This window comes from Lactuca saligna, chromosome 9, assembly GCF_052625555.1.
Source record: "Lactuca saligna cultivar CGN05327 chromosome 9, ASM5262555v1, whole genome shotgun sequence".
NCBI classification, from domain to species: domain Eukaryota; kingdom Viridiplantae; phylum Streptophyta; class Magnoliopsida; order Asterales; family Asteraceae; genus Lactuca; species Lactuca saligna.
Window position 1 is genome coordinate 166133603 of NC_136425.1, and position 11403 is coordinate 166145005.

General features: G+C 38.3%; 1 protein-coding gene across 1 annotated transcript; it reads left to right on the top strand.

Moving 5' to 3' along the window:
- The first annotated feature begins 7298 nt into the window (after positions 1–7298).
- LOC145016911 (uncharacterized) lies at positions 7299–7831 on the top strand. The gene is made up of 2 exons (XM_078975070.1): positions 7299–7632; positions 7677–7831. The coding sequence occupies exons 1-2, from the start codon at positions 7299–7301 to the stop codon at positions 7829–7831; spliced, it is 489 nt and encodes a 162-aa protein (XP_078831196.1).
- Positions 7832–11403: the final 3572 nt, after the last annotated feature.

The window sequence follows — 11403 nt, forward strand, 5'->3', positions numbered from 1 at the left end:
GGGGGCGGGGGGTGTATTCCTTATGTTGTTGATTGTGATGTTATGTCTAATGGTGATCAGATCATCACAAGTAAAAGGAAAATCACCACCTCCTTAGGGGGATTTCATGACGTTGGTCAAGTCCCATCTGCTCTTCCTAGCAAGAAAAGGATGCTCGCGATCAGTATAGAATCATTGGCTAGGGATTGAAGATTTCTAGTTGAGGTGGTCTTACAAATTCTCACTGAGCATAATGCCTATAAGCAAAAGGACAATGATGGACATCGTTCCCTTAAGCTTTCATTGAAGATTTCATCTGTTGAAGGAGGCATCAATGAACAATGGTCAAATCTCCAACGCTTTAACAATCTAGTCACCAAATGAAAAAGGATTTCTGATCTGAATGATCGTATTAACTAGGATAAATTCAAGAATGTTCTAGATCGGAGAATTAAACATGATCCTATCATCAAGGCTAGGTGTACTAAAACCAAGGATGAAACACTTAAGATTCATTTGATCAGAAAGAAAGTTGAGTATGAATACACTGAAATTGTGTTTCCTTGTGAACTCATCAAGTATGGCTACAATGAGTAGATACAGATTCAAGATTTTATTTCCAATAAAAAATAGTATTCATGATCAAAAGGTAAAATTCTAAAATAAATAAGTGAAATCTTGTGCCTTTAGCTCCTCCTTCTTAGCCTTCCACCTCATCATAAGTCCCAAGGCAAGATAATCCAAATATGCCAAGTTCCTTCTTTCTTTTGGAATTGTCTATATCAACAACAGGTTTCCAGTGGGTGTTGAGTCGATTCAACACTTGTTTACTTGAGAGCTTACGAATGTTATCTTTTATCGCGATCGACAAAATAAAATGTTCTTTCAACGCACCGAAGAACTTCATGTTGCTCCCACTGAGCATCTGTTTCATCTTCCCCTGGAGTGACCAAAGGGAGTGTTGAGCATCATCGCTACCGGTTGATATAAAACGAATTGGTGTTAGAAAGGTCGCAACCTTACCCATATAGTGCATTCAACCCTCCAGGACCAGAAAATCGATTGCGGCACTCTAGGCCATCGTGTGAGGACTTGGTCGATGCCATTTCTAACCCCCAAAAATCCCCCCTCTCATAAATTCTCGTTGAGAGAATCGAACCCTATCCATTGGCTCTGATACCACTTGTTGAGCATCAGCGCCACCGGTTGATCTAAAACCAATTGGTGTTAGAAAGGATGTAACCTTACCTATATAGCGTATACAATCATCCAGGTCCAGGCATTCGATTGCTGCACTCCAGGCCATTGTGCGAGGACTTGGTAGATGCCATTTCTAGCCCCCAAAAATGATAGAATACTTGTTAGGGCTAGGATCTCATAATTACAATCAAGATCCTCAAACCTCTGGATCTCAAGCATACTTCAGGATCTTGACTATTATTTTTCAAATATTTATAACGGTTATATACTCTACTATCTTTCTCACATGTGCAGAAATGATCAGCCAAAGACTTATTCTCAATGAATAGTCATCATGACCATGAAAAAATCCTAGAAGACCAAGTCAAGCAACATCTATAAGTTGATCTCGGAGGATCCCAAAATTTTCAGACTTCTTGTTATTAACTTTAGACTATAAAATCACTTGTATTCATCACACTAAACACAAGACTTAGCAAAACAATAGCATTGGTACTTGTACTCTTTACATTTTCTCTGGAATCGATATTTTCAATCAATAAAATCATCAAGGCAGGTGATCATTATCACCTCCCAAGGTTTTATGCCAGAGATCCGAGCAAGGATCAAGGGCTTTCCTTGTAAACAACTTGTGTCACTTTGATCTACATTTTATACTTGCATTATTCTGAACATCACAACCTCTCTTATACTTTGGTCTATCTTTGTTCTTTTAATTTTTGACCAAAAAAATTTGGCACCCACTGTGGGGTCATGGTGTTTAAAATCCTTCGAAAAACCATGTCTACTCAATCGACTCTATCCTCTTCCTCGATTCCTCCCATTTCCTCCGAAATCATTCCACCACCATCAGATGGAGCTCCCAAAAACACCTAAGAAAAACACCTCCACGGTCTTTACCCCAGGACTCCAGGATTCTTCTGTGTGGATCCTTAAAAACAAAATCTTTCTTATAATAAAAAGACTAGAACAACAAGCTGTCTGAGCATCAAGAGGATAACATGAAAATTCTCAAACAAGTGGAAAGAATGAGACATAAATCCACAAGCCTCAAGAGGCAGCTCCCTCGATCTTGTAGCCGAAGATCCTGAACTTTGATAACCCGGGATCCTTAGCAGTTAATCGCAAGATATGTCCCTTAATACCGACTTTTGTTCCCGCTTGGGGCGCGACTCCGAGAAACTAAGCCCATACGACCCAAGATCCCAATGAAACCTTTGTTACTCCCAATATCAAGGATCCTGGTAATTCTGATAATAGTAATATATTTACTACTAACTCATGGGATCTTGATACACGTTTACGCCCGATCATTGGTAAGGAACTACAAAAACTATGACAAATGATCTCAAGCGTACACGGATTAGTTCAGCATGTACCAGAAATATCCCCACGAGCCATAGGATCTCTAGATCCGTTCTAGCAATAGCTGATACCGAGGTCCCGAAGCGCTTTCAGACCCCCATCATGAAGCCTTACAATGGAACTACAGATCATGAGGAGCACATGGCGCAATATAGAGAGAGGATGTAGATCATTCTCATCCCTACTAACTTGAAACAATATTGCTTGTGTAAGGGTGTTTCTCCTTATTCAATTACATCATTTTTTAATTTGATTAATTTATCTAACAATCAATTTTGTTGTAGTAGAACATTCAAAAAGATCACTAGTGATATCTATCGGGTGGTTTAGGATCCTACATAATCCCTTAGGACTTTGTGAACAGGTTTGGCACGGAAGGTCTAAGTAACCCCAACATCGACATGGCAACCGCAGTTGAAGCCTTTAAAATTAGCTTAAAAAAGAATTATCCCTTCTATGAAGACCTCGTAATGACTCCATGTAAGAGAATGGATGAATTCAGAAGCAGAGCATTAAGGTTCATCAGGCTCGAAGAAGACAAGGAGATCTAAAAAAAAGGGCAACCCACCAATCTCTTATGATCACCCCAATAAGAAGGCCGATTCCTCAACCCAAAGATCCTATAAATCAAAACCCTATTCCAAACCTAGCCATCATAGGGTTAATGCCCTTGAAGATGAGGGAGAGGAAGAAGACTTTTACTAATATTAATGACTATTGTTTTTTGTGGATATTTTAGGTGTAATATTTGTTGTGCGGGATATTGGAGACAAAGCAAGATGGCCAAGAAAAGGAGAAAATACACCCCTTGGAAAGACAAGTCTGTGACAACCATATCAAGCCAATAGATGTAGATCAACTACAGTGAAAATTCAGACTCCGAGTGTAAGTTAGGCAGTTTTTAGGATTTACACTTAAGAAGATATTAGGAGAGTGGTTGCACTAGGCTTTTGTGCAACACTGTTATTCCATTACTCTAAGACATTAGAGTTCGTTCCAGGAATAAAAATATTTTCTGCCAAAAATATCTCAGGACTATAAATAGAATTCTGAACCAAATTGGTTCATTTGTTGAATTCCATTTAGAGAAAAGTCAATATTCTCTCTCACGGATCTTCGAGTTTTTATCCCAGATTGTGAGTATACTTCTCTAGTTGTGTTATAATGCTTGTTTTATGCTTATTAACATAGATTATATGTCAAATATATGAGATCTGGGAGTTTACCGCCCAAGAACGTTCTTGGGGAGTAAACTCCAAAATGAAGCTTAAAGGCCATCTAGTCCCATTTCCTTGTTAGGCAACTATTTTAGGATAATATGTATGATCATTAGAGGCTAGAAAACAACCAAGAACACTCCTTAAATGGAGTTAACGGCCAAGGAAATGCTCTTGGGCTGTAAACACTAATTAAGGGCACCAAAGTGTGCCTAGGGTCCTCCATAGCCTTAAGCAAATGCCTAGAAAGTATTCTACTTGTTTTAGGGACAAGAAATCAGCCAAGAAACACCCAAGTTTAGGAGTTCACGACCCAAGATTAGCTTAGGCCGTAAACTCCCTTGAAACATGCTCAAATGTTGTTTTTAAGGCACCTAAGGCTTGGACTTTATGTTAGACAAATACCCTAAAGTGTTTAGAACCTAGAAAACTCATGGAAACACAAGTGTGGAAGAGTTTACGGCCAAGAGTATTTCTTGGGCCGTAAACTCCTTTAAAGGGGTCAAAGGACACCATAAACCCTTCCTTAAGACAAGAGACAATTTGGGCATGTAACTAAATGAGTTATGGACTAGTTAAAATACTTAGAACACCAAGAGTGAGGGAGTTTACGGCCCAAAAGGTTCTATGGCTGTAAACTCCATAAAAATGGTGCTAAATGCGCCAAAAACCCTCCTAAAGCCAAGTACTAAAGTGTAGATTTGTTCCTAGAAATGTTTGAGACTTGAAAGCACCATAAGAACCCTCCCAAGGGATTTTACGGCCGTAAAATCCAAGGGAATATGTTCTATGGGCCGTAAACTCCCCAAAGGAGTCATTATGGTACCAAAAAACTTGTTGAAGCCTTGAAACAATTCCCCACTAGAGTTGTGATAATTCTAAGCTCCATTTAGGCCTTGGTTGAGAGTTTACGGCCAGGAGTTTACTCCCATGGGCCGTAAACTCCAATGAATATGGTCTTTTGACCTTAAACTCCCATAAGGGGCATTGCATTCCTTTGTTGCAACCCATTAGCCTCCTAGCACTTAACCAAAAGTGTTTTCCTCACGCTTAAATGTTATTACTTGTATAATTAGTGTTTTAATCACTAATTATTTATATACATATGTTTTCATATGTAATTAGGATCATTGTGTGTGTCTAAGTCTTCACTTGACGCCAAGCACTTGTCCGATCCTTCCGTACGATAATAGTCCGTTCAATTCTAGTCACTTACTGCAGGTGAGTTCATACCCTTTAACTAATGTTTTAAACTATTTTTAAATGTTTTATGGGGGGGGGGGGGGGAGATACAAGTACAATCATGCTACTTATTATGTCAATCACATGAGATTAGTAAGTGGGATTATATACTTATTACATCAATCACATGTGATTAATATACAACATTCATATGATTTGGCTAATCATTAGCCGTTTTACCAAACAGTTTCCTTCAAATGATTTTTATAAACATTTTATATGTCTTAAACTCCTTATTACACTGTACATCTTACTCCGTACATTACCTTTCAAACTTATTTACAACTGTGTTTCAAACAAATGTTTCCTTATACTTAAACTGTTTTATCAAACTTATGCCTTCAAATTGTTTTATAGATTGACATCAACTCGATCTTTTCTTGAAATAATATTTATGTTTCAAATGTCTTACAAAACTTATTTATGCTTTTATATTATAAATTGCGTGCCTCTATATGTATAGTTAGATAAGAAATGTTTAAAAGACTTAGGAAGGCTATCCACCCTATTTCCTTTTCGCGCTTGAGATGTGGTCTGGTGGGATATCGGGTATTCGTCCGAAAGTCGTTTAAATATTAGTTATATATCATGTGTACATATATAGTCATAAAAGGTCCTTCCAGTTCAACATATGCCCTTAAGTAGCAAGGGTATACATCCATGCTCATACATACCAGATAGATTACTAGTAAACTACCATATGGGTAGTTTAGGAAGATACTAGAACAATTACTAGAACGCGATATCATACAATGAGTCAGTTCATTCATGAGTCAATACTTTCTAGAACATTACAGTACATTACTTATACAACTATACTAGGAAGAGAACATATACAACTATACTAGGAAGAGAACATATACAACTATACTAGGAAGAGAACATATACAACTACACTAAGAAGAGAACATATACAACTATACTAGGAAGAGAACATATACAACTATACTAGGAAGAGAACATATACAACTATACTAGAACGATTACATTACTATACTTGCTAGGTAGAGAGCACGTACATTACAGCTAGAACAGTTCATTACATTACAGATAGAACAGTTCATTACAGTACATATACAAGAATACGTTAATTATTGTGATTTAAATCGGAGCATGACTTAAATGTCATGGCTCGAGTTGTAGCCAGAATTCTCTTGGAGGGAGAGCATGAGTTTGCGTATAGATCTATACTGGATTGACAATCCTACACCTTGCTGCTAGCTACAGCCAGACCCGCAGGTCTGCGGGTGCCAAACATCATTTCGTTATTACGACCATTCATTATGTCGTTGTTACTAGTCGATAGTATGGTGCAATTTATCACATAATGCCTTAATATAAATCCAGTTTAAGGTAATTAGTACGGAAGTAGTTCTTATAGCACTACACCATAGTACTATTTCATTTTCCCATTGCATTCACTTCGTGAACATTCACACGACGCACAATAATGTAGAAACTATATTTTTGGATAATGATAGTTATACTTGGGAAAATACATACTCTTACAAGAGACATACATTCAGAACAATTAGGTCTTGGTAGAAGACTACATTCAGAACAGTTAGGTCTTGGTAGAAGACACCTTCACATACTATTAGGAATCATAGGGATTTATAGGGTTTTTCAAACGTTTACAGTTGCTTCATATACATTTTTAATACTTACAATTCGTATACATACAAATACTTACATTTCAAATACATACCAGTATTAACATACAAATTAAGACACTAAAATACTTATGATTTCACCAGCTTCAAAGCTGATACTCGCTTTCAAAATTACTTGTATCCTCAGGTCATCATAGACAGGTACCGATGGAAGGAGAAAGGAAGATGGAGCTTGTTCAAGACTTATCTTTCATTTTGATTTATGCTTTAGTGTTTATCAAAATTTGACATAACACATTTGTATAATAATTATATTATTAATGCAATGGATGATGTTGTTGCTTGTTTACTACTTTACATTGTTGTTGATATTATACATGATGTCCTGGTTTTGGGGTGTGACAAAGTCCAAATGGTGTGCATATCATCAGGACTTTGGTCACATCACAGAGGATTGCATAGCTCTTAGGAAGGAGATCAGCTATCTCCTGGGCAAAGGATACCTAAAAGAAATCTTTGGAATAAGAAAGTAGAGATCCAAAGAAAGACCAGGGTCCTCAGAAGATCCTCGTTAAACCAATATCCCCCTGCCAACACCAAGGTAATCAATGGGATCTATGGAGGATCTGACATTTGTGGTACCTCATACTCTATAGCATAGAGACACGCCAAGGTATCCAAAATGGTGAAGGAAAAAGGACCACGAAAGAACACACTGATCACAAATGAAAAGGAGATCACCTTTGACGTAGCGAATAGACAAGATATCCAGGATCCTCACCATGAAGGATTAGTGATTACTCTCTACATTGCTAACCATTTCGTTATAAGGATCCTCGTTGATGGAGGATCCTCGATTAACATCATACTCCTAGACCCATTGAAAAGAATGAACATCCCAGAGAATGAGATAGTTGCAAGATCCTCAATGCTGATTGGATTCAGTGGCGAAACCAACCATACCATTGGCGAGATAAAGCAACCAATATACATAGAGGCGGTAAACTCTGTACAACGTTTTTGTGTAATTGATTAATTATCCTCTTATAATGTCATGCAGGCAAACCATGGATCAACGAAATGAAGGTTATTCCGTCAACATATCATAAATGCATAAAGATACCCACCCCATTAGGGACAGGGAAGATCATAGAAGACCAACAAGAGTCAAACCAATGCTACAACACTTCCATGAAATCTTCAACAATACCATGATAAGCATAGCAATTAAGGAAGGGGCACAAGACGTGCTTGAAGCAAGAGAGCAAGATATAAAAGAAGTGCTCCTGAACCATGAGGATCCAGAAGCCAAAGTTCTCATAGGATCCTTAATTCCTGAACATGTCGAACATGACTTCATAAAGTTCCTCAAAGCTAGATGCAAGAAATTTGCATGGAAGCATGAGCACATGACATGTATTGATAAAGCATAATAACGCATAAACTTAACATTGATCTATCTTTCAGGCCGATACATCAAAAGAGAAGGAAATTTTTATACAAGAAGAAGTAAAAAACTTCTGAAAACAAGTATGATCAAGGAGGTGAAATTCCCAAGATGGCTAGACAATGTGGTTGTGGTACAAAAGAAGAATAGTAAATGGAGAGTGCGTGTGGATTAAACAGATCTTAACAAGGCTTTTCACAAGGATCTTTTCCCTCTACCACACATAGACTCCATGATAGACGTAACATCGGGTCATGAATTACTAACGTTCATGGACACATTAGCAAGATTTCAACAGATGTAGATGGAACCCTCTGAACAAGAGGACACGATGTTTATAACTCCAACAGGTATCTAATGTTACACCTCCATGTCATTTGGTCTTAGAAATGTACGTGTAACCTACCAAAGACTGGTAATCAAGATATTCAAATAGAACTGGGGGACACCATGGAAGTTTACATTGATGACATGGTGTTAAAGTCCAAAAAAGTTGAGGATCGCCTCAAGGATCTCGAAGAAGCCTTTGGCATCCTGGACCAATATAACATGAAGCTGAATCCCTCCAAGTGCCACTTTCAGATTAGATTGGGTAAATTCCGAGGATACATGGTAACCAAAAGAGGAATTGAAGCAAGCACGGAAAAAAAAATAAAGGCCATACTTGATCTAAAATCACCATCCTTGAAAAAAGATATTCAGAGACCAACAGGAAGAGTAGCAGCCCTAAATAGGTTCATCTCAAGATCCTCAGAAAGACGCAAGCCTTTTTACGACATCTTGGAGAAGATCAAAAGATTCGAATGGACCCCGGAACATGAAGATGCTTTCCAGGAACTTAAAATATATATAAGTTCACCACCCTTATTGGTAAAACCATTAGATGGGGAACAGCTCCTTCTTTACCTTTCAGTATTTCTCGAACGTGGTAAGTGCAGTATTAGCTAAGGATCTTAATGGGGACCAGCATCCCATATACTATGTAAGTAAAAGTCTCTTGGATCCTGAGACTAGGTATTCCCACCTTGAAAAGCTTATACTTGCATTAGTAACAACTTCTACTAAGTTAAGACATTGTTTGAAACACACCCTTTAACTGTAAGAACTAACTATCCCATTAACAATGTTATGAGAAAACCAGAAATGTCATGAAGGATGGCAAAGCAGTCCATCAAGTTAAGCATGTATGACATAAAATACAAACCAAGGTCTGCTATAAAATCCCAAGCACTGGCTGAATTTGTGGCTGACTTTAGTGATGATCTAAAAACCAAAATGGAAATGGAAGCCAAACAACTCTAGAAGAAGAGAACATGGGAAGATGGATACTATTCACAGGTTAAGCATCAAACCAAAGACGAACTGGATTTGGGATCATACGAAAATTGCCACAGGGGGACATCCTACCCCAAGCAATCAGTTGTGAGTTCAATGCAACCAACAACGAAGTAGAATATGAGGCACTAATCATGGGACTACAGCTAGCGAAAGATCTTCAAATCAAGGATCTTCAGGTGTTCATCGATTCTTTATTATTAACTAACCATTCTAATGGATCCTTTGCAGTAAAAGGAGAGAAGCTAGCACCATATCTCCAGATCCTAAAAAACATGGCCTCAGAATTCAAAACATTTAGCTTAAACCAGGTTCCTAGAGAAGACAATGCTAAGGCAGATGCTTTGTTCAATCTAGGATCTTCCCTAAGGATCCCACCAGAATCCTGGATCCCTATAACCCACATATTGATCTCAGAAATTAAGGATCATACCAAGAGACTGAAGGATCCTGACAATCACATGGAAACTACTGACGTCGCCACAATCAAAGATCCCGATTCGATGATTCAGCATCAGGATCCCAACATCAAGGATCCCTCTCCAACCTCAGGATCCTGGATCGAACCCATTATGAAATACCTCCATAATGGCACAATTCCTAAGGAAGAGAAAAGAGAAAGGGCATTCAAAACAATGTTCTCAAGGTTTGTTATAATCCAAGGTAATTTAGACAAAAAAATATATAGCTGGTCCATACCTTAGGTGCTTAGAAGATCATGAAGCTGCAGAGGTCCTAAAGGATATACATGAAGGAGACTACGATAACCACACTGGAAGTAGATTCTTATGCTCCAACTTGTGTAATTTTGACCAATGCAATTTGGCGCCCACCATGGGGTTGTGGTGTTCAAAATCCTCAAAAAAATCATGTCTACACAACCAATCCTCTCTTCATCCTCTGCTTCTTCCATTCCAACCAAAAACCTACCACCTCCTCCAAGTGAACCCCCCACTCAGAGGAAAACTCCTCACACTTCCAAGAAAAGCACCCAATCAATCGCTAATCTAGGAAGTTTGGGATCCTCATGGATCCAGGATCCAACAACCTCAGTCACTACTGTAGAACCTTTCGCTATGATGAAGAATATGACGCAACATATGACCAAATAGTAGGAGGATAATAGAAAACTACTCAAATAAGTGGAGAGGATGAAGGTGGAATTTAAGAAATCCTAGAAAACCATGCTCACTGTTATGCAACCAAGGATCTTGGATGTCAATAATGCAGGATCCTCAGAAAATCGCCAGAACAATACGATTCTTACCACTGTGGCGTCACCCTAGGGGAAACTATAGACAACCAAGCATCCATGATCAATGATCTCAATGAGCCTTTCAACACTCCTAGAAACCTAGATTCTAGTAATTTCTTAAACAACAATATTATTAATACTAACTATACTAATGTTGATCAAGGAATAAACCCAAACATGGCCAGGGAACTTCAGCAATTAAGTCAAATGATCGCCAGTGTACCCGGAGTGATCCAACCAATACTAGAAGCATCTCCTACAAGCCACATGATCTCGAGATTCGCTTCGCGATAGCTGATACCGAAGTTCCTAAGCACTTCCAAACTCCCAGCATGAAGCTATATGATGGAACTATAGATCCTGAAGAGCATATAGCCCAATACAAAGAAATGATGGAGATCATTCAAATCCCAGGGAACTTGAAGGAAGCTTGCCTATGCAAAGGATTTCGTTCGACCCTTACGATATCATCCCTCAAATGGCTGTTAAATGTTCCCCCATATTCTATTACTTCATTTGCACACTTAGTCAATATCTTTAATAACTAGTTTTCTTGTAGCAGAACCTTTGAGAAGATCACTAGTGATCTCTACCGGGTGGTTCAAGATCCTAAGGAAACACTTATGGACTTTGTTAACATATTTGGCAGGGAAGCTCTGAGCATCCCCAACATCGACATGGCTACCATTGTAGAAGCCTTTAAAATGGGATTAAGAAAGGATTCACCCTTTTATGAAGATCTTGTGATGA